The sequence below is a fragment of the Chelmon rostratus genome, chromosome 6 (genome assembly GCF_017976325.1).
Source record: "Chelmon rostratus isolate fCheRos1 chromosome 6, fCheRos1.pri, whole genome shotgun sequence".
Classification (NCBI taxonomy): domain Eukaryota; kingdom Metazoa; phylum Chordata; class Actinopteri; order Chaetodontiformes; family Chaetodontidae; genus Chelmon; species Chelmon rostratus.
The window spans coordinates 27,589,854-27,615,018 of record NC_055663.1 but is presented as its reverse complement, the minus strand read 5'-3'; the positions used below and the strand labels follow the sequence as shown (position 1 = coordinate 27,615,018).

Genomic DNA, 25,165 nt, shown 5'->3' with positions numbered 1-25,165 from the left:
CTTAAATGTTCGTTCTGCACCCTGGAGGCAGTTTCTCACCTCAGTGTCCATTGAGTAGCTGCTCTGGAGCTTTTGATCATCACATGATCTTCCTCGAGACGATGGACGGACCACAGCCTCGCATGTCTTCTCCGTCAGTGTGTTCTTCCATTTAAAGGTGAGTTTTCTTGTAGTTTTTTTTCAACACACGGAAGTCAGTAAATGCTGCTAATTGACGACACAATCGATGAAATGCGAACAAAACTTTAATTTCATCACAAGTTACAGCTCTGATGGAAAAACATGAACAGTACAAAAGAGTAGGAATATTCTAAAAAAGCAAACACGTTCAGAGTGTGAAGCAGCTGAACATTTACAAGAAGAGGAGCAGGTCAGAGCAGGTCTACACACCATACAAACCTCTCACTCGATTGAAGGAAAAACATCAAGGTTTAGTTTTGTGTCTGTTCTTCCTGTTTCAGCTCAGAGTCTCTGACTGGTCAGAGTCGGCAGGTGACGGATGAGTCGCGTCTTTAATCGAGCGCGAGTCTCCGTTTGGTCGTCTGCTCCACCACTTTGTGATATTCGTCCAGTTTGTCTCGAACTTTATTATGAAGCTGAAAACAGACAACGAGGTTTCGTTAAAAGAGGAGGGGCTGCGGCTGGAAGGTCACAGGTTCAAGTCCCTGAATAAACACGTTCACACCGCTTCACATCAAAGATAGGAAGTGATGTAATAACACCAGACAGGAAGTGATGATCACTCACACTGCTGTTGGTCTGAGTCTCGCCCAGAGTCTGAAGCAGCTGGTCTATCGACGTGTACGGCAGCCAAACTGGAGACGACGTCGCAGACAGAGGCCTCTGCAGCACAGACAGACATGAGACAGACAGACACTGGAGTCAAAGTCTCTTCAACGTCCCGAGTGCAGGAAGCAGCAGTTCTACGTATGAACATCACATGTACCTCTATTCCAAAGTACTGGTGTCCTCTGCCCAGCAGAGCATCCACGTACTCCAACACCAGCTCAGCTGCAGGTTCCAGCAGGTCAAAGTTCAGGTAGAGACGCAGCAGAGATGGAGCGTCCACGGCCTGTAACAAACAGCAGGTGCATCATGGGAAACAGGTTTGGAGTCAGACTAAAGGTGTTCATACGTCAATTCATCAAGTTTTAATAAACATTCAGATTCATATGACCACGTGACCGTGGACGCCTCGGTGTGAACGGCGTCCACAGTTCACTGAGCAGGTGAAGGTCTGACTGTCCCTCCTCATCACACACTTCATTAAAGGTAAGCTGTCTCCCTATTCGCACATCTCTCACCTTGTAAGACTTGACCAGCCAATCAGGCAGAGGGACGCCATGTGACAGCAGCTTGTTGATGACACAGCGGTGGTGCTGTCCGTTATTGGAGGGATACCTGTCCAGGTAAGAGGCCAGCAGCCGCCACGCCTCATCTGTGGCGCTGAACACAGAAGAAGAAACTTGTAATATAATAATGTAAGAACATCATCATCATCAGGTGATTTAGTTTCTGAGCTTCCTGGACACGTCAGGTCTGCTACAACCATCAGCTCATTTAAACGAAACTGTTCACGTCCCACTAAATAGACCACATCGCCTCAAACTGTCTGCAGCTTTCTGTGAGTTCAGGAACTTGCGAGTTCATTCTGGCAAGAACGACGAACAAGACCGTTCTCCCAAAGAACACAAGAACAAGTTCTTGACATTGTTTAGTTTCAGAAACACTGAGTATCATCACACAGCCCACCGTGATGCTCTCTGATTTTTCCTCCACGTTAATGTTCCACGATGAGCTTCATCTGTTCATGTGATATTTAAAACGTTAATACAGTTCCATCCTTGACGAACAGAATAAAAGTCAAACCTGGACTCTTTGGTGTTGACGACAGTCGACAGCTGATTAGCAGCCAACCAGCTCCAGGCTTCATTCTGCGTCTCCTCCCCACCAAACTGAAGCTTGATGCATCTGAAAACGCACAAATGAAGCATGTTGACAAAAACATGTGAGGCAGGAGTCAACACAATATTCAGATCAGGTGATAATGACGTAGAATATTTACAAAAATGCACCATAAATCATGTTTAAATATATCTTAATATTAACTGAACTTCTGTCTTTCAGATGAATGTTGTATGGACGTTTGAGCTGTGAAGATCAGATTTCTGTTGTCTCATTGGTGGAACAATGAAAACATCTATAAGCTTTATTTGTATATCAGGTTTAAGACACAAACAAAGTTTTGTGGCATTAAAAGAAGAAAACAAATTAGAAGATGCTGTAAAATAACAAGAAAAGAAATTGAGAAAAAAAAGTCTCATCACAATTTGAGTTATCACATTATCTGTAATTATTGTCGTGTTTGAGTCATGTGATCATGTGACTGTTTGAGTCGCTCGTGCTGAAGCGTTTCAAAAACTTAAAAAACATCGAAACAACAAAACTTACTTGAAGGTCAAACCCTCAAAGACCGACGTCAGGCTCAGTTTGAAGGTTTGACAGATGGACAGAGCAGAGTCAAACAGTCCTGTTTGGACCAACAAGGCCACCATCTCCACTGCTGAGGCGCTGCCTACAGGCACACAGACAGGTGAGACAGACAGACAGAGACAGGGGGTGTGCTGTTACAGATGTCGGTCTACAGGTGTAGATGTGCTCCAGGTGTACCTGCGATGGCAGCGGACGGCGGGTGGTGCTGGGCGAGGGTGAGACGGCTGCGGGACAGGATGTACTCCTTCTCCAGGTCCTTGAGTTCCAGGATGTCGACCTGACGTTTGACTGCAGGAGAATAATCAGTTCTTATGTTGTGGAATAAATGCGATCACATCATCGTCACATACGAAATGAATTAAGTCATGAATGAAAAACAACAGACGGAAACTCAACTGACATATTTCTGTTGTGTCAAGATGTTCTGACTGAACCAACAACGCCATCATTCATCTGGAGTTTAGTCCAGTATTCGCTCCCGTTACGTAGTTTTCAGAAACAGTAGCTGCGTTTCCATTAAAGTTGTTCGCAAAATAAAAGCGATATTTCTGAAATGTCGGCAAAGTTCGAATGCGACTTGCAGGTGTTTCCATTGAACAGTGTTTTGCAAACCAGCCCAAATTCTCGTAAGTTCTCGGACGTCCCGCGAGATGTGTGTGCGTGCTGTGCGTCGGTAAAACTTAACACAAAGCCCTATAATTAAAAAGCACATGCTGAAGGTGAAATAAAGAAATTATCTGTTGACTTAGAGTGATCACTGATTTTAATGGCCTATTATTGATCACTTTGTTATTACGCGAGGCTCCTCTGACAGCGTCGGCTCGCTCTGACAGCGTCGGCTCGCTCTGACAGCGTCAGCTCGCGCCGGCGGAGCAGCAGCAGAATACAGGACTGTGAATTACTGAAGTGTCCTTTGAACATATTTTCTATCACCAATTATGTGTAAATATTAAAGTTAATGGCGTGCACGCGTCTCCCACATAGCTGAGGTGCACACACTCATCACAAGTTCATCTCACGATTAATGAAAACGGAATAAAGATTTTGCAAAGTGACACAGGACGAGATCACAGCTGTCGGATTGTCTTTAACAGATCAGCCAGTGTGACAGCTGGAACAGCTGGAGTGTTTTTGTACTTACTGAGATCCAGAAAACATACAAACACTACAAAACTGACAAGACGTTATATCTGACTGCATGCAGCCGTCCCGAAACGGGGAGTCCGCTGACCTCGGAGACGTGTAAATGCGAAAAAGTCTTTCCATTACACTTTTGCGATACACCTAAATATCGACACGTCTGAAAAACCACCTCATGAGAGCGTAAAAATGGTTTTGCGATATTTGAGAGGATTTTCGAAATTTAGGTGTTTCCATTACCGTTTTTTTATTGCGATATTTAGGATTTGCGCATTTCTAGGGGCAATGGAAACGCAGCTACAGTCACTCTGAGCAGCCTCCATCTTTGTGAAGTAGCTCATTCATCCAGACAGTTCAATGAAGAACAATTCAATCTCATCATTTACTCTTTATGATTATCATTAAAAACATCCTGAGGCTGTAACGAGGCTGCAGAGTAATGCTTCCGTCTGTCCACACTGAGGACGTTCACGTCACCTGGTTCAGATGAAAACTCCCCGTCAGAGTTTCTCTTGGGAGATGCTCCCGGACGCTCGTACTGCAGCAAACACAAACACACTCGGCTGTATTTACACCAACCAGACACACAAAAAGCATCAGGACTTCTAGAAGCTGTGACACTATGATGGTCCAATGAAAGAGGATTCAATGAACAGACTCTCACATGTTCAGGTAGCGCAGTTAAACACTACACATAAAACTCAAAAAATGCTCCAAAAACACCTGTCTGGATCATGTGTGTGTACGTGTGTGTGTACTTGTGTTTATGAGTATAAGTACCACAGCTCCGGAGGCAGGCTGGATGATCCAGGCGTACTCTGGTCTGATGAGGCGGAGACAGTTGAGAGCAGCCAGGTAACAGTTCACCTGCTTCTGAAGACCCAGACGAGTCCGAACTTCTCGACCCAGACGCATCCCGAACTCGAACATCACCGTCCCCGCTGACACACACACACACACACACACACACAGTACTGAAACAGATGTTTATCTTGGGTAACCAGATGTTGCGGTTCAGACAGATGTTCCTGTAGTTGTACCTTTCCTGTAGTTGTGTCTGTTGATGTGGAAGGCGTACAGCAGCTCGTAGTAATTGTGAGCCAGCAGGTCCAAACCCCTGGCTCGAGACTCGATGATACTGACAACCTGAAGGTGATACAGCAGTCAACAGGTGTGTCTCCACCTTTTATCCTTCAGCACGCACGCACACACACACACACACAGCTGAGGCAGGTCAGAGGTCAAAGGTCGCGTTAGGTGAAGGTGTTACCTCGTTGTGCAGGTTGACGTAGGAGAACTGGACCAAATCCTGAAGTTGGGAGCGCTCGCACAGAACCACCACCAGCTGACGGAGACAATCCAGCTGCCTGAGAGCACATTCAGAGCAGTTTATATACAGATCAGATTATTGTTTACAGAGAAGAATCAGCTGTTTTTATCCCGCTCTGTTCGAGTTAACTGTCATCATAAAAATATCCAAACACACGTCTTTACAACTCTCCCGCACCTTTTACTGTGTGGACACACGTATAGAAATATTAATATACAGTATATGTACGTACATGCTGTAGTCTGGGTTCTGTGTCAGGGCTTCATAAGCTTCACTGTTGTGTCTGAGGTCCAGGTGATGTTTGAATATTCGAGTCCACAGAGCAGCCTGAAGAGAACCACAGGTTTAGATTTATATTACTTTAATATTTATACGACTGGAAACAGTCTCTTACCTGACTGCTGACTGTTCACCTGAGTGCTAAACGTCACCTGACTGTTTACCTGAGTGCTAAACCTGGCTGTTACCTGGCTGTAGACGTCGTTGATGGTCTCTGTTATGGCCAGAGAGGCCAGCTGGATGACCAGCTCAGGTAGGCCAACATCCTCCAACAACCGCAGCACCTGGACGAACACACACCCCACAGACAAAAATCACTGTGATCTTACAGAAAATAAACTTTGGGCCATAAGAAGGATCAATATGCAAATTATACCAAAATTGCACACAATCTTGTAGGATAAAATGATGAAGTGATGACATTTGAGATCCAAAAAGGTCAAAGGTCACCTTGAAACGGAGCTGATTGAAGAGGTTCAACATGTGTGTGAAGCCTCCGTGTTCTACAGTTTGCAGCTTCTCTGCAGCAGCGGCCATATTTGAACCACCAAGTTTTCACATATAAATTAGCCAACCCTAAGGCTGCGGTAATTATTTTCATTATTGATTAGTCTGTTTTTAGTTTAGTTAGTTTTTAATCTTTAAGTTTTTAATTAAACTTTAATTTTAAATTTTCTGTTGATCAACTCCTTCACTGCTCGTTTTCCAGTCTTTCACCAGACACACGTCTGTTATTTCAGGTCTGGTGTACCTTGTTGTAGTACTGTAACCTCGGGGTGGATGCAGCCTCCTCCTCCTCAGTGCCCGTCAGTCTCATCAAGAACTCCTCCTTCTCCACCTCCGTCGCTGCCTCCTGGAAACACTGCAGAGCCTGAAGACACAAAACGACGAAGAAAACGAGGAAATATGATGAGTCAGCAGAGCCAGAAACCAGAATCAGCGGTCTGAGTTGATCCTTCAGGTGGTTGTGACTCACCTTCTGTCCCTCCCCATTCGACAGGTAACACTGACCCAGCATGAAACGACAGGAGCCAATGTTCACCTGACACCAAGGCCCGATCAGTCTCACGTACTCCTGCACACACAGAAAACACAGGTGAGATACACCTGAGGCGCTCGTCCTGCCGAGTCATCGCTGTCACACTCCACTCACATGTTAAAGCCTGTGGGACTCATTTTAACCTGAGAGCAGCAGGTGTTGATCTCACTGACTGTGTGAAAGTGAGTATTGATTAGAGGGTGTAGTTACTGATAAACACTCTCTCAGCCAATCACATCACTGGTCTCATCTCTCTGAAAGAGCAGAGCCAATCACAGTGAAGCATGACAACAACATGAAGTATCGCCTCCTTCGCGACGTGAAAACTACAAACCTGCAGCCAGACAGACAGTTTAACTGTTAATTAGTGAAATGATGTTTGAAATAAATAAATGTTTGGTGAAAATGTTCATATGATCACATAAATCTGATGTAATCTGACATCTCCCACATTACAGCACACAGTGATGTAATGCAGGTAAACACAGAGAACAGTGTGGGATGTCACTCACTCACTCCAATCAATGCCCTGCTGCCTGCTGTGACAACAGAATTAAAGTTCATGTGAGAAGATAAAGAGTGAAAAGCTGCTGTTTAACTATCAGACACGTTGGATTTGTCAAAACTCTTAGTGTGATGTACTACAGTCAGTCAATAACATAACGAACACACTGCTAAACTCACCTGCAGCTGTGTGTACTGACAGCTGGCCATCAGACACTCTGGGAACTGGAAACCAGGATTACTGGGCCAACTGTGAGACGGCAGTTAAGGCTGAACAACGAACCACAGCACACTGCTGGAGACAGAAAGTCACTAAAGAATATATGAAGCAGTTTATACAGACTTCACCTGCAGCTCTACGGACGTTAGCATCCTCCACGTATTTACACCTTTAGTCGTCACACTGAATGTGGATATTTCTCCATTTCTGTCACATTCTGTTGCATCATCAAAAGCCTTTTCAGGTGTAGTAGTTTCATCTTTTTTCTTCTATTTTAAAACTTCTTTAAAAGTGAAAAGGTGTTGAACACACAGCGATCGACATTAATGCTGCCTTGTAAGTGCAGAACGGGGAGTCCTGCTGGGTGGATGAAGGATACAGCAGCTGAGCGAGCAGGTTGACCACGCTGGAGATCATGTGGCTCCAGTGGAGCTGAGCGTTACTCTGCTGCTGAGAGTAGATCTGAGAGATGATGGTCTTCCTGGCTGCAGTCTGATAGAAGAGCTCCACCACCGTCTGAGGACTCAACATAGCTGAGAGACACAGAATGAGACAACTGTGGTCAGACAGTGAGCTGTGAGGCTGACTTACAGTCTTGATACAGATCCTTTAGCTATTTAGCTCAGTTTAATCTTCTATTTCACTTTGTTTCAGATCCTATCTGTGTCTCTTGATATTGTTCTTTTATATCTCGTGTTGTCTTTGTGTCTTGTGTAAAGCACTTTGAGTTGCCTGGTTGTTGAACGGTATGTACAATACACACTTGTGTTTCGCCTACTTAGTCCCACGACACCTCCAGGAGGCTAGGCGGTGAACTCCGGCGTCCCAGAGTCACCCCCCCTAGTGCCAGTTCACACTGCTCCTACACAATCCAAACAGCACTGCCACGTTCAACTGACACAGGCCTGTTTAGGAGATGCTCCAGGTAGTGGCCAGTACCGATGCTACCATTTAGCTAATGCTAATGCTGACCGCTAAATGCTAAGAAGAACAGAAGAAGACAATACAGTACCGATGCTACCATTTAGCTAATGCTAACCGCTAACTGCTAAGAAGAACAGAAGAAGACAATACAGTAGCAATGCAACCATTTACCTAATGCTAATGCTAACCGCTAACTGCTAAGAAGAACAGAAGACCATACAGCTAGATTCACCTATACTGTTAATGCTAACTGCTAGATGCCAATGCTAACTGCTAAGATACTATCATACTACCACCGCTTTATCTATTGTAAGCTGCTACAATGCTACCACAGGCCTAGATGCCACATGTAACTGCCAATTGCAGCACCACCATCATCTACCCCTGCCTCTCACCAACTGCACCAATAAAAGCGGGGTGTGGGGATGCAGACCCTGGTTTGGGTAGGGGGTAGAAAGTAAAGACTAAAAACTTGTTTCTGAACAACCTCAGACATTTTAGTTTAGCATTTACTTTTTACTGATCCGCTGACAGATACACAGAGGATCTACCTCTGCTGGTATGAAATACTGCAGCATGTCTGGGTACACTGGGTATAACCTCAACAGATACAACAAGTACTGACACACACCTCTGACACCTTAAGGTACATTTGTTGTTTTATGGTTTTCTTTGTAGTTGTTTGCAGTATTCTGCTGTAGGGCTGCCAACTAATATTATAAATTCAAATACATATAATTGAATTGTAAAAATCTTTAATTGTGAGTGACGGACTGGAGCCACAAAACCAGAGACTCTGTTGTCCAGCAATCAACTGAAGTGAACTCATATTGAAACTTGTCCGGTCATTAAGTCCAGGATGTTTCCTCGCTGCGTCTCTGATGGTGAATTCAGATTTAATTTCAACCAAACCAGAGTAAGTGATGATTGTTGAACAGTGAAAGATGAAGGAAGACGGTTTTTGATGAGTTTTAAATTTTCTCTTTGGAGCTCGAATGAAGCGTGTTTTACGATGATTAAATGACTGTTTGTGTAAAAGGAGTCTGGTGGGTCCGAGTGATTTAACAGCTTTTTCTGGTCAAACAAAAAGGATCTTACTCCTTAACAAAAAGGTTTTCCTCTGTAGGGTCCTTTCCATAATGTTGTCAGACACTCTGAATAACAACCTGAGCTGTCAGTGGTCCTACAGTGACCATGAGAAAAAACTGCTGTCTCTATTAGTCACTTAGACACAAAAACATGGGAAAATTGGGTCCATAAAAACATCACATTTTAGAGAATTTCTCCAGTTTGTCCAGGACACTGAAATCGTCAGTGTCATCAAATGCTGATGATCATTTTAGCGATCATCAGCATTTGATTTCATAATGTTTCTGTCGTTAACTCTTCTGTATCATTAAGTATTAAACACACAGAGAGAAAACTGAGGAGGCGAGTGATGAAGCTCCCTCTCAGTTTTACCTGATCTGAGTTGAGTGTCACTGACCTGATCTGTTGTTGGACAGGGCTGGAGTGTCCGACAGTTCCAGCACTGTGAGGTGCTGCAGGTTAGCGTCTCTGCGGGAGGTCAAAGGTCAGCGGTCAGTACACCTGATTCACATCTCTGCATTTATACATGTGCAAATGTTCCTGATATTCTCACCGTCTGAACTTTAAACACGAACTACCCGTTAACACGCTTTTACTGGACCAAATGGTTAATGGCCTTTATCGAACTACAACTTCCAGACCCATTTTCAAACCATTTAGGACTGAACCTTGAATCAAAATGCAGTCAAGATCTTGATTAAAGTGATCTGAGCTCTGTAAATCTAACGTTTCTGAGAGGCAGCAGAGTCTGAACTAAATGATATGTGCATATTTTAAAATAGTGTCCCAAAGATTCATGGGAGAAAATCCTGATCTCTGTACTTGTTTCGACCAGACCTCTGCTGATTAGAAACTATACTACGCACACATATTGAGTGTGTGTGTGTGTGTGTGCACTCACATGATATCCATGGGGACGGGGGAGGCCAGACTCTGACTGATGTGTTTCAGGAGGTAATAAGACGACAGCAGGTGGGAGCTTCGAGGGATCAGGTCCTGCTGGAGCTGCAGCAGCTGTGCCCCCCCACCCAGAAACACCTGAGACACACACACACCAACACAGACACATTAAAACCAGCTGACAACAGTTTTCTAACAGTTTACACGGAGCAGAGAGAAGGGGTTGAAAGCTCCTCGTCTGTAGAGGATGTAAAAATGTTTATTTAGCACGTAGAACATTTGGAAATAACTTCAAAGAAATTCAACTTGTGTTGTTTCTTTTTTATGATTTATGGCATCCTGACTTCTCCCTACGTCGAGCCACGACTGTGTCGTTTCCAGAGGTTCAGGCCTTATTTACTGCAGTGAAAACTGAGGCCACAGTGAACCAACACTGAATACCTGCGACCTTTGATCCTTCAGGCAGCACTGCCTTAAAAACAGACATGGATGTATAATATATATGGGCTCAGGACCACCTAAGAAAAACCCTGCCAGGAAACTCAGTTCATCACTGCATCTACATTATGCAAGTAAAGACTCCAGCAAGCCAAGTGAAACCCAGATATCCACAACATCCAGAAACACCACCAGCTTCTCTGAGATGGACTGAGACAGAGCGGGCAGGTGTGCTGTGGTCTGACACGTCCACATTTCAGATGATCAGTTTTAGGAAATCATGGACATCGTGTCCTCCAGGCTAAAGAAAAAAAAAAGGACCATCCAGACTGTTACCAGCCAGAATCTGTGATGGTACGGGGGTGCGTTTGTGCCAATGGCATGGGAAACCTACATACCTGTGAAAGCAGCATTAATGCTGAACGGTACATCGAGGTTTCTGAGCAATGAATATGTTTGAGTTGAAAACATGAAGCAGTATGAAGAGTAAAATATGACAGCCAAGATTCTGTCTGTTGAGCAACTGACTGCGTATATTAAGCAATAATGTGAACGAATTTCACTTTCAGAAGTTCAACAGTTCACATCCTCAGTTCCAAACACTGGCTGAGTGTTAAAAGAGAAGCTGATGGAACACAGTGGGGAAACAGGCTGCTGGAACACGCTGCAGCCATCGAATTCAAGATGAGTGTATATTCACAAAAAACAATAAAGTTCATCAGTTTGAACATTACGTATCTTCTCTCTGCGCTGTGACTTCAACTGACTATTGGTCAAAAAGGATTTGCCAATTCTGTTTTCATTAATTATGTTACACAGCATCCCAACCTTGTACATGTGTTTGTGTGTTTATTCCTCCTTAGTTAGTGAAGTGGTGCTTGTTATTGTGTTATTCTGATGCTTCTTATTCTATGTTCAAACTTTCATTCAAACGTGGGAGTAAACGAAACATTCAAACTGAAACGACCTGTTTGAATTCAATCTTTTACAGAATGTTTGAAGCAGTTTGCCTTGTATTCCAGCAGAGGGCGCTCTTCAAGTTCACAATGAGCTTGACCTGTGGAAGGTCTATTGATCAGTGAATAGAGAAAGTCTAATCCATGAAAAAGGAGGAGCTGATCAGACAACCATGATCTAAATGAGCCACAAAGATCAACCTGTTTGAGACTTAGCTGCCTCTACAACCACATCTGAGGACTCTGCAGCTGCTGCAACACAGGCGAGGCAGCGGAGGCTCCAGAAGCCGGTGGAGCAACGTCAGCTGGGGACATTTTATCTTTTCACAGATAAACAACTATGAAAAGATCAACAATCTGGGCTTTTTTTTTCTTTTTACACAGAAATAACACGACATTCAGAAACACAATACCTACACATGAACTACTACACATGATTAAGGGACATTATTTCACACTTAAAAGTTTATTTCTTAATATTTCTATATTTGTTTATCATAATAAAGCCTCATTGGTCAGACGGGGCATATAACAGTAGGGGAAACACTGCAGAGGAACGTCAGCTGGCTGCTGGCTGCAGCTCTGACTGCAGGTGTTTCATACAGGAGATCTCAGGAGCCTCACATGAGATTTACATGAAGGAGACGAAAAACTGTGGGTTCTGTTTGAGGTTTTCAGGATAGTAACAGAACTGGAGACAGCATGCAACTGTTTGACATCACCAGTGTAGGAAATTTTATTAATATCTGGGGAGCAACTTTTGCCCCATTGTCTAAAATATTGGGGCATTTAGAAAGTTTTGGGTAAACCTTTAAAAAATAGTATTTAGTGCATAAATTTGCTCTCTGTATTGTGTTTTTATTTAGGACGAGCCTTCATAATAAACCTCTAGATTGCAGCATAAGATAATGATCATGAGATCATGACAATATTGAATAGAAGAAGAACAGAAGATTCCTTTATTGTCACATAAAGTCATACTCGGTAGCAAAGTGTAGCAAATGGACTGCATTTGACCAAATAACTTCAGACTGAAAACGTGGCAATAGTTTAAAATGTAAAGAAAATGTTCGTTATAAAGGGGCATGCGTGTGCGTACGTACATTGTCTCCGAAGCGCAGGTAGAGTTTCTGCAGGATTAGCAGGTCTCGGCAGAACAGAGCTCTGGTCATGGCCATGTGGCAGACGGCCTGACAGACTACAGACACTGCCGAGCTGCTGCCGTACAGCTGAGACAGGCTGATCCTCATGTTCAGACTCTGACCTGCAAGACACAGATGAGGGAAAACACACAAAATGAAAACTGTTAACTATCAGGAGTCCACATGGGTCTGTGCATCAAAACTAAACAAGCAACTAAACAACAAAATCAGCTGAGATATGAAGTCATCTCCACCTGAGTGTCATATACAATGAATCTGTTGTTTCCTACCAGGTGCCGCGGGTCCTTCTCCACCGACCTCAGAGTCCGTCTCCAGGTCCATCTCCCTCAGCAAGGCCATCATGGCAGCCATCGGGTTCCGAATGTCCTGCAGTTTGTTCTGGATGTCTTCGATCACGTTATCACTGCAGGAAACACAACGTCACACATTCACATAAAACACTACAGGGCAGTAATGATAGCGCAGCCAAACAGGAAGTGCAGTGGATGCCCTTCTACCACACGGCCAGTTGCCAGTCCCCAACACTGACCGTTGGTTTGATTAATGGTTTACAGTCTAGTAACGGGTGTTTGTATTGGTTACTGACGGGACATTCATTTATTTACTTGAAGTGCCTCTGAAAAAGCAGCTGAGGAGCAGCTGCAGACAGCTGTAGAGACTACAATGAGACACACGATGTAGACACGGCGTTAGTGTTGAAGAAAAACAGATCGTCTTGCATTGGAGGATATTCTGGGTTTTATCCAGATACCAAACGTGAGCCAAAAGACATCACACAACCCATCTGCAAGCTACCTGTGCTCGGTACGACAGTATCACGGCATCGTGTTCGGTTCAACATTATCATCATCAAATCATCCATAACGTTAACTACTCCAATAAAGCTCAAAGTGTGCTGAGCAGGCACAAGGAGACAGAGGTGCAGGGTGTCAGATCCATGAAAAAGAGACAGCTCAGTGGGTGGACATGCTGCTCCACCAGAAACAAATGCACGGTAGAGTTCATCTTCTAGAAATTATCTTTAGAACATCTTAGTTTTGATAAAAGGTGTCTTAAACTGACTGTCAATCATCCCTTTAATTGTGGATATATGATCAGATCAGCAATCTGCACGTACATAAAACACATTTCATATTCAGGTCAGGGTCATTATGACAGAGTGAATACAGCAGGTGTTGAATGTAAGATGACTGACTTGTCATTGCACAGCATGTTTTCCAGGACTAGTTCAGCAGCCTTCTCAGGTGACTGAAGGTGTTCCAGGGCTCTCTCCATCTCGTACGCCATCTCTCCAGAAACTGCGTCACTGACCAGCCGCAAACACTGAACCAGCTGCAGCACGTCCCGCCCCACCTCCGGGTCTGTGGATCACATTATAAAAACACATAAACGTACACACACACGTGACATATCACAATGCACTCGGATGTACAAGATGTCAGCTTGTATGGCGGAGGCGGTTGGTCACGCAGTAACTCACATTACGATAACGACAATGGCGCCGCAGGAGTGGCAGCTTCTTACAGCGGCTCCGACCACTTTTCTTTGTTTTACTGTGTTATTTTTTATTTTCCATTGCCTGTGCTATTTCTACTGATGCTGTATGCATGTATTCGCTGCACTGTGGTTTCAGTCTCACCACACACACACATACATATGCACACACACATACACACTACTATTACTACAGTACAATGAATATTACAGAAAAATATCAACAGTCTAATCAGGTCAAACTTGTGGTTAAATGCTTTCAGCGAGCTTTGTCTCTACAGCCCCTTCAGCTGCAGCAGCCTTGTTATTGTTGAGTCTCTATCAGCACATTACAGGTGGGGGTACCTTCAGTGATGGGTGTCTCCTCCTCTGAGAACAGGTACTCATCATAAGAGAGGTACAAATGATCCACAGCAAAACACGGCAGGAGGAACGACACAAATCCCTGAAACACAAACACAAAACGGCAGCTTGAAGTGTTTTTGGCCTGGATTTCCATCACATCTTCCAACGTTTGACCTTTGACCTCGTCTCATTTTGTAATATTGGTGAGCTCAACCGCTAACATTGTGACAAACACATCTCCATCAGCTATTTGTTACATAAACCAGTTATGGCAGGGCTAAAGTTCTGTAATGATGAACAGCAGGGCTACAGCTATGTGCTGACACTGGAACACAGCCAAGACCTTCTGGCCGTAGAGCTGCTAGCTTAGCTAGCACCACAGCTACCCACACAGTGACTCTCTCATAGAGACATAAATGAACTTTCTGGTGACGGTCAAAGCTCCAGCAGACTTCCTGTCTTTCGGCAGAGACACAGACAGTCCGACAGTATCAACAAAATAAAAAAACATGGTGACATGAAGGACTTATCACAGGGTTTTGCACATTTCAAGATGTTGCCAATGTGCTATCAAAAAAGATTCATTAGTGTCTGAGGACATGTAAAACATCAGCAGATGCAAGTACGGACTGGCTTGTTCTGTAATACTCATGTTACAGCACTGCTGCAATAAGGACAATTAGTCTGATGTACCGCCTGTCTGTCTGCTTCCACAGCTGTGAAGCAGCACTACCTGGTCAGTGCGAGCTGCTTCTTTACCTTCTTCAGGAGACAGACCATGTTGGTCTGCTGGCTGACAGTCAAACCCAGAGGCATGGAGAGCGCCTCCTGATACTGCAGACAACAGGCGTAAAACTTGGACCAGAACTCCACCTGGAGCTGACGATACTCCTCCTGAGAAAACTCGAACTCTGTCACGCTGCTCTGCAGCTGCAGGACAGACAGACAGGATGCCAGATGGGAGGAAACAAGAGATGACTGTGTGCACCAGACACTGTTAAACAAAATCATGATCACTGTTCCATACTCTGTGTTCTTTATCATTAAACAGAGCTTGATGAGGGTAAATTACCTCACTTTCCACAGCCACCGTCACTTCCTTCTTCAGAGCCTCCCAGGACAAATCAGTGATCCTCTCTGAGCCTCTGCGGTAGATCTGAAAAACACAAGACCAGGTTGAAACTGGGATGTGGCTGGAGGGTGCACGGTCAATGTGCTCCTGAGGACAGACTTGAGGACTGTTGTGGCCTTTGGCTTTGTTTATGCTGGATGTAGAGAGTTTGAATGGGATATATATCTGAGATATTTCTTCTGTATGACACTTAATTGTTTATTAAACATGCTTACTCATGCATAAGTTTAAATATAGGAAACATGGTCTTCCAGACACCTTTCAGAATTTGTTCATCCCCACCTCACATGTACACACATATCAAAGTAGACACAGCAACTACAGTCTACTCTTACCCCATACACGCACTTCAAGACACCAATTTAACATTACTTTTAGAGGTCCGAAGCTCTGGAGCGAATTAAGCTCACCACTAAGATCGATGTCCTCCCATTCTGCTTTCAAAAAGCATTTGAAGAAATTTCTGTTATCCGCCTGATTCCTGTACTCATCCTTCGCTAACAGATTTTATCAACCCTCCTGATTGTGGGTGGCTTGCTCTTGCTGCGTTAAGGGGTTAAAAATCTATATTTGAGCAGAATCAAATTGTTTACAGGATATTCAACCTTCATTTCATTAGAAGACGCTTGTTGTTCTACATACTGGACTTCTTTCTCAGCAGGAATTGTGTAATAATAATGGAATGATTTCTGCTTCTGTCATTTGTGTTATTCTGAAACAGAGATGGTTCAACTCAGCTGGTTTCTCACCTGTAGAGCTTCAACCATAACAGCTGGTTTCTCACCTGTAGAGCTTCAACCACAACAGCTAGTTTCTCACCTGTAGAGCTTCAACCACAACAGCTAGTTTCTCACCTGTAGAGCTTCAACCATAACAGCTGGTTTCTCACCTGTAGAGCTTTAACTATGGCCGAAGCTGTGAAGCGTAGGGGAGAGAAGAGAACCTCCAGGTACGTCTCCTGTTAAACAGACAACACACAGTATTTAATCACACGGTCAACATGACGAATGAACAGTGAGAGATGAGTTTCAATGTGTTGATTCATTTCAATCATTTTATTTAGCATTTGATTTGAAAACATTTATTTTTTAAAATAATTTGCTCCTTATTTTGTTTCTTATATATTATTACTGTTTGTTTTTATTTATATATTTATTTATAAATCTTAATTTTTATTTGACCTGTTCTTTTTCTTTACTAATACTTATTCATGTACTTTGCTTTATTCTTCTATCCCGTTTTATTATTATCTATGTATTTACTTTGGTTGTTTTTTTTCCTTTTTCCCATATGTTTTTGCTGTTGGCAGCTGCTATCACCTTCACTGTTTTCTGTAGACACACATGGTTGCTGGGGTAACAGCCAATAGCTCTCCAGTTCAGTTACTGTTGTAGATTTACATCACATCTCATAGCAACAGTGAATAAAAAGCAGTGTGAGCAGAAAACAGTGAGCTGATCATCATCAGCAGCAGCAGCAGCAGACAGACAGACAGTCAGCGGAAAACAGAGCAGTAAGAGTGTTGAGGGCTTCATGTCTTTGTTAACTCTAGGTGGTGAAACCCTGGACATGTAACTGTGAAAGAATGATTAAGCTGATGGCGGGAGGACTGAGACCTTACTATCTGCATGAGAGTTTTCACACGCCATCCTAGCAGTTGTTTACATTCCACCATCTGCTGCAGAACTGTGAACTGGTCCTGGAGGACTAAGGATGATAGTGAGGGTCTCTCTCACTGCATAACACTTTTGTTTCTGTGTTAATTACACATTCAATAGTATCGAAAGTAACGAAGAAATAGAAGTTAATCAATAAATCTACAATAAGATTATCAACCCAAGGCTGCACCAATGAAACAACGAGGAAGGAACTCAACTGGTCCTCAACTCTTACTATTCAGATTATTACAAATGTGTTGGTATGTATTCAGTGACTTTTTGTGTAGCAGCACTGTGTGCAGGCAAACATTTTCAAAAGTGAACTTCAAGCATCAAGCATTGTTTTTTTTTTTACATGAGTAATGTCTCAAAGTTTAAAATTCTGGTATCATGACAACATTATATTGCACCTTGAAGTATCTGTACTTATTTCTGTCTTTTTGTTGTCATAACATCTGAATTTCCCCTCAGAGAACTCTTCATTTTATTGGTATTGATCATATTTTATTGGTCACTATTTGTCCTCCATGAGGACCCCAGAGGTTACGGTTTTGTGGTTGTTAGTGGAGGACTGGTCTTACTCTGGGGTCCAGGTCCACTCCTATATGGACTTCATCTTCAGGTGGAGGCTGAACAAATACCTGGTTCCACTGACCGGCTGTGTTACTGGAAAACACACAGAGTTACACACAGTTACACACACACACACACACACGCACGCACGCACGCACGCACGCAGTCTCCATGGACCGGACTTCAGGAGTATAGCGGTCAGACTAAAATCATTGACCATCTCATCTCGAGACATAAGTCCAGTCTGAACTGATGCCCGGATTCTCATCATCATCATTTCTGTGACTACTTACTGTTCAAAGTTGATGTATTTTACCACCGTGGTGTTGGAATCATCCACCCAGACCCCCCAGATGTCTGTAGACGTTAGAGCAAAATCCACCAGAGTCTCCTGTGAACGGAGACAATATTTTAATTATTTTTATAATTAAACGGTGCACATCAACAAGATTCAAGATCGTCCCTATTGTCACTGAGCATAACATGTCAATGAAATTTGCATTGCAACCCCCACGTTAGAAACAATAAGAAAGCTAAAGAAAATAAAATAAAGATACTAGAATAAAATTAACTAACATGCAGATAAAAATATACGTAAATGCAATAGAAATATACCAGAAATGAAAATAACACTGGACTATTTCTCAGAAATAGAGGAATTCGTCCGGTGGTGTGATCAAAATCATCTGGTGCTGAATGTGGGAAAGACAGAGGAGATGATATTTGACCCAAAGTCCGTCGGAGACCACGGGCCAGTCGTCATTAAGAACCAACACATCAGTCAGGTGGGTTCATAAAGGTATCTGGGGGTCCACATTGACAACACACTCAGCTTGAAGGTACATGTTGGAAGCCTCTGCTCCAAACTCCAACAGCGTCTCTACTTTCTACGCAGACTGAGGGTCTATGGAGTGGAGCAGAGGATCATGTTGTCTTCTACCTAGGTGTGTATATGTATATATGTATATACATGTGTGTGTATTTATATATTTTTAATATACTTTGTTTATATATATACACATATATATATACATACATATATATATACATACATACACACACACACACACACACACACATATATATATATATACACATATATATGTATATACATATATATATACATATACACACACATGTATATATATATATACATATACATATATACATATATACACACATATATACACACACACACACACATACACATATATATATATATACACACACTTCTGTGAAGTATGTCGCTGCTGTACTTTCTTGTTTGGTTATGGTTAAGTATATCTTATCTTATCTTATCTTAAAACACACCAACAACAATAAAATATAGCAAGAACAATAACATATACCACATGTTGGAAGATGCTTTAAATAACAAGAAATCTCACCACCTCTTGCAATTTACCTGTGTTGTGAAGAGAGAAGAGATGTGGTCGAGGCTGTAGCGGTTGCTGTCGGTGGCGACGAGCTGCAGGACAATGAACTGTCCTCTCTGAGGTACGGCCAGGTAGACAGACAGACAGAGGCCGGTGGTGGAGGAGAAGGCCAGCCTCAGACGGTGACCCTGACCGGCCAGACGCTTCACTCCTTTACAGGCCGGCATGTACTCCAACATGTCCGCCTCCAGCAGACACGCCTGCTCCTGTAGGGGGGACACATCACGAGTGCTTGTCAAATGACGCAGCACTTATTACATCAATTACTTCTGACATCACATATTTTAACTGCATCATCTGGATATACAGGAAACAGGAAATAGAGTATGTTCTGCCCTCTGAACACTGATGATTTGAGTCATCAGAGCAACAAAGCAACACAGGATAACAATGTGACAGAATAGTCTCAAAATGACCTCACGACAGAACTATCTAATGTCGGGTTCAGACTACATGATATCCAGGGGGGCACAAGCTCGTCAGAAAATGGCAGTTCAGATTTTTACTACTTTCTACTTTTAGTCTGTCAGCATGATGATGATGATGATGTTCGGCTCACCCGGAAGGACCACATGCGCAGCTTGTGATCCTGACAAAGGGCGAAGATGAAGGAATCTTCCTCCAACTCTCTGACAGCCAGACTGAGGACCAGATCAGCCGGATTCTGGTCCCCACGGATCGCTGTGGGCATCCAGCCCGACAACCTCTGCATCATGGAGCTCCTCTTCAGCTCCAACACAGACACACCACCTCCAATACACATGCACGCACATCACAATTAGTGACCAGTAATTGTTTCATTGCACATCATGTGAACCTGTCCTGTCTGTGAGAACATGTGAAACCAGGGAGGTGGTCTTTACCCGGTGTGTCATGGGGTGGCAAAGTGACCACCATGATCCCTCCAGCAGGCGAAGCAAGAGCATAGTGGACCTCTCCAAACTGACTCAGCCAGGCTGTGGAGGTGGTGGGACTCCCCGTCTGTCCCACTGAGCTGGGGATGATGGCGCTGTGAGAGGAGTCCTGCAGACTCAACTTCCCCACATCAGTGAAGATGGACTGCATGTGAAGCTCTGTCACCAGCTCCTGGAGAGGATGAGAGTATACATCTAACATTAATCATATATCATTATTCATCTGCTGTTAGTCGTCTGTCATTTGTTGTCTGGCTGTACATCTACCATTAAACATCTACCATTAATGAACCCTTTGGTTTCTTCAGCCTTCAGTCATTATCAGGATACTCTTCAAACTGGCAGCACTGTCAAATTATATGAATGTTATAATATATACTATATTAAAACTTATATATAGTCATAAATATTGACATTTATACAAAAATGATGATGATGATGATCATGATCAGCCTTAGTTATTTATCTATCATTAGTTATCTGCCATTATACATTGACATGTTAGCTTTCCCCTCAGTCTGTTAGTATTATATTACCTGTTAGCTTTCCCCTGAGTCTATTAGCATGACATGACCTGCTAGCCTTAGCCTCAGTCTGATATCATGACTCTGGACCTGCTAGCTTTCCCCTGAGTCTGTCAGCATGATATGACCTGCTAGCTTTAGCCTCAGTCTGATATCATGACTTGGGACCTGTTAGCTTTCCCCTCAGTCTGTTAGCATGACATGACCTGCTAGCTTTAGCCTCAGTCTGATATCATGACTCGGGACCTGTTAGCTTTCCCCTCAGTGTGTTAACACAATAAGACCTGCTAGCTTTAGGGTCAGTCTGATATCATGACTCGGGACCTGTTAGCTTTCCCCTGAGTCTGTTAGCATGACATGACCTGCAAGCTTTAGCCTCAATCTGATATCATGACTTGGGACCTGTTGGCTTTAGCCTCAGCCTGTTTGCAAGATATTGTGACTTGGGACCTGTTAGCTTCGGCCTCAGTCTGATATCATGACCTGGGACATGTTTTTGTTTCCTTCTGTGTGAAGTCAATTGTTTTATCAGCTAGAACATGGAAGCTAAATCTGTTATCACAGTTAACTGTTAATGTGTTTAATATGAATGTTAGATCTACAGTTGATTAGACAGATGACTGACAGGTTAGCAAAGGTAACTGGGGAGGCGGGGCTTAGCAAACATCGAACTGACTTTGCGGACCAGTGTAAATGTCATAAACTTTCTGTTACAGTATATTTTACTCACACTACGGTACATGCGTGTGGGGTGGGGCAGCACCAGTCTGTGGACACTCTGATTGGTGGAGATGAGGATGATGACATTGTTGAGGGTCTCCTGGATGTTGACTCCTCCAGGCAGCAAAGTGCAGTGGGTGAACTTGAGTTTGACGGCATTATTGAGCAGGTTTGTGTCCAGAGACTGCTCCACCAGCTGCACCGTGTCTCCTGACGTGGACCTGCACACAGTCAGTGTTAATACCCGAACATTTATCACATTTATATAGAATTAACACGGTGGCACAGAGCGATGTTTGAGCTACATGTAGTACATGTTTTTCACCTTTTTTATACTTGACAAGTTCAACCCATTGTTTTTGAAAGCAGTGTTTCTAAGTTTAATCGTCTAGGAACTTATAACACAATGCCAGACGACTCAAGCCTATTAGGAAACAAACAGGCACTTCTATGCTACATCCAAGACCAACTCCTCTGTCAGTTTGACTATCTTACTAAGTTTGTACCAGTGACATAAAATACTGTTCAAAGGCTTTTGGCCTGCCTCTTTCCACATCATTAATAAACGGATTTCTGGGGATCTGTTTATTTTATTTTATTGAAGTGATATTTATTATTATTATTCTAATTATATTATTAAACAGAGAACAAATGATGAAAATGATTCTTACTGTGAGGCATGAGTCAAAGCTGTTTATTAACTTAATTTTAACTGTAGCACATTTAAAATCATATGTTGACTGTGATATTGCACAAATACTTCAGGCTGAATGAGCTCAGATTTTATGTGAAAAATAAGTCATGTTCAGAGGGAAGTTAGGGAGGAGGTTTGGAGGAAATATTTATAGATGTTGATGTTACTGACCAGTGAATGAATCTGTTACTGGTGACAGAGAGCAGCTTTGCACTTTCCTCATAATGAAAGGCTCCAGCACTGTCAGGAAACTTCACACCACCAGGAAGAGCACTCAGACCTGCAGACAGGAAACACAGTTATCACTGAAAGCACATCCAGACCTTTGCCAGGCATAATAGTTCAGTCTTCTTTGATATGCAAATCCGCAAGCGCAACCACATTCTATGTGTGGAAATATTTCCAAAACTATTACAATGTCACATTTGGATGTGAGTAAGAGTGTAGTCATTTGCATTATATGTATGCATTTCCATTTCCATAGCCACATCTTAGTTTGGAAAAAAGCGTTGCTACAGTTGTACCAGTTCTACCATGAAACCACAGACTGCTTCCTGTATGAGGTGTGAACATGTATCATCAACCCCAGAGGATTACTGGCACCTGTGAATGTGGACTGTGATGAAGAGTCATATTTCTACAACTGGCTACATTTAGTTACTATTGAAATTTACTACCATCTACTGGATTTTAAGATGTATGGCGCTTATTCAGCCAGGGCCAGATCCTCTATTTCCCAATGTTAACAGAAGAGAAAAAAATAATTTGCATATCCGCGCCGTGATTCCAGTCTGCTGCAAAATTTTAATGATTATTCCTTGGCCCATGTTTCACTCTTCAAACAAGTTTCATGAAAATTGTGCTGTTAGTTTTCTGTTATCTTATCTCGCTGACAAACAAAGTAAACTCAAAACTTAGAATCCTTGGCGAAGGAAATAATATTTCAGGAAATCAACAAAAACAAGGAGGAAGACTAGATCATGTGACCACTGTGGACAAAATTACATTAAAAAAACAAGAGACTGAAACAGACAACATCTATGCTGGACATTCCCACCTAAACCAAGTAATAAGGTAAGAAAAAGTCAATTTCCAATCACTACACAATGACTACAGCTGCCGACAGCGATTCCAGGCAAATACTATGTGGTCAGTTGAATCACTACACTTTCTCAGTCTCAAATTCACCAAACCACAAACTAACTGATGGAAGCTTGTATCATATTCTTTCTTCCACCTCTTAATTGGCTTTTTGTTATATCTTGTCAGCTTTCCCTTTAATTTTGTGTCTTAATTGAAGCGGCTGCTATAATTCTGTCATTTCCCTTTGGGATCAATAATCTACTCTAAATGAAGAACAAAACGGGTTGTGGAGACCATGTTAAATTACTCGATTTTTACACAGAGTTTAGCATGTGTCCACTCCTGTTTACGGAACGTGTGTCAAAGACAGCGGACTTCAGCAGTTAAATACTTAAATATTATGTTACGTTGTTCATCATGGTTCACTGTTTGACAGGTGAGCAGAAAGACACGAGTTACCGGCGAAATAACTAGCTGAGGTTGATGAGAGAATAGGACCTCTAAACAGACACGGGAGGAAAAGAACTATTGTGCGTCACCTGCTCACGAGCTAACGCAGGTGAATTTAAAAGATTCCGGTAAGGAGTCACGATATTTAAAAAAAAAAATAAAAACTCCATTATGTATTAGGTCGCATTACATTAGGGCTACACCGCTAACATTACTAGCCAGCGAGTTAGCCGTGCTAGCTGTTGTTAGCATGTCATAATGTTCAAGCTTCGTGTGGAAACAAACTTGTAGAAATCAAAGAACACGGAGTACAGAGCTGTAAGAAGCATGTGAGAAAGTTTACCGAGATCTACTGTCACTTCTCGGAACCTGTGCAGAGTTTCCCTCTCAAATCCACATATCTCTATGAAGCTGCGCTCCAACACCGCCGCCATCTTCCCCTCATGGATCTGTGACGTGAGCAGGACAGAGGTCGCGCGCTGTCGTTTCAAACATTTAAAGAGACAGCGCACGGCGAGGCAGTTCGCTGATTTTCGCGGTAGGACAAAGCAGTTCTTCACAGTGAACCGAACCACTACGATCCCGCCATTTAAAAGATTCGTTCACCGTAGCGTTCAGCGCTTCATTGGAGGCGTCTATCGTTTCTCCAGCTCAGTTTAGATGGAGCCACGCCCACTTCCGACGCTGCGTTCCCATGGAAACTGCTTCTCACGCGAGTTACTCCTCCGGCGCTGGAACAAGAAACATGGCGCATGTGATGAGTTTAACGTTGTGTTTATCAGAGTGTTGAGTAATAGTTGATGTTAATTCTGAAGGGATGTGAGTTAAGAGTTTGACTCGAGCAAAGAGGCTGTGTTCTCTAGCCGTCTGTTTTTCTTTCTTTCTTCTTGATTTGTAAAAGAAACAGCCTGCGATGGTGCTGTTGAAATGTGCCATAATGTGAATTTATGTAATTTACTTATTACATTGTTTATTTGTTTATCATAGCATTAGTCCACTTTAAGCTGCTTCACAATTGATTTTAAGGTCCTCCGCCGGACTTGTCAGGCCATCAGCGGGAATAAGAAATTGTGCTTAATGTCTTGTCTGGTAAAATAAAAGTTAAATTACATTAAAAAAAATAATGAAGATGGACGTACTTAGTTGCATTCATGAGAGTCACTTTGGGACTGACAGCCACAGGAGGCGAGCGAGGGAGCTGCTCTTTTGGTCAGGAATATCCAAAGAAATAATAATTGTAATAATAATAAGGAATGAACAGAATGAAAGAGTTTATTTCGAACATATAACCAACAAAACAACAGTAGTTTAACATGTCTGAAAAGGAGCAGGAAGAAGCATAATAGATGGTGAGTAGGTTTTATGTGTTACATACTGAACATCTGGCATTCCAGATGTAATCATCTCAGATGTCTCATTTCAGCTCAGATGTGTTCAAGAAATTCCAGAAGAAGTGGGGAATTCATAACATCACATCAAGCCCACACTATGTGCAGAGAGTTCAATGCAGTCAAGCTCCTGCTAAAGAAAACACATGCAGGTGAAGCAGATCTCTAAGATTAGATAAGATAAGATAAGATAGACGTTATCAATCCCCAGCTGGGGAAACTAACCTTACCTTAACTTACCTTTATGGACCACAGGAACACAGAGGATCTCAGTAGGAG

The 25,165-nt window shown here is 42.8% G+C and overlaps 1 protein-coding gene across 1 annotated transcript; it reads right to left on the bottom strand.

Moving 5' to 3' along the window:
* Positions 1-233: 233 nt before the first annotated feature.
* Positions 234-23,953, bottom strand: nup160 (nucleoporin 160). Its single transcript, XM_041938948.1, has 34 exons — positions 23,842-23,953; positions 22,137-22,245; positions 21,282-21,492; positions 19,977-20,199; positions 19,673-19,863; positions 19,083-19,319; positions 17,971-18,068; positions 17,686-17,770; positions 16,336-16,404; positions 15,387-15,470; positions 15,074-15,244; positions 14,315-14,414; positions 13,671-13,836; positions 12,745-12,878; positions 12,416-12,576; positions 9,920-10,056; positions 9,416-9,486; positions 7,385-7,538; positions 6,966-7,035; positions 6,219-6,317; positions 5,994-6,113; positions 5,431-5,526; positions 5,196-5,290; positions 4,904-5,000; positions 4,674-4,779; positions 4,414-4,574; positions 4,111-4,171; positions 2,671-2,781; positions 2,452-2,575; positions 1,870-1,971; positions 1,305-1,446; positions 947-1,072; positions 748-843; positions 234-596 (listed from the first exon to the last, which is right to left on the bottom strand). Exons 1-34 carry the CDS (start codon positions 23,930-23,932, stop codon positions 513-515), a joined length of 4,182 nt encoding a protein of 1,393 aa, XP_041794882.1. The 5' UTR covers positions 23,933-23,953; the 3' UTR covers positions 234-512.
* Positions 23,954-25,165: the final 1,212 nt, after the last annotated feature.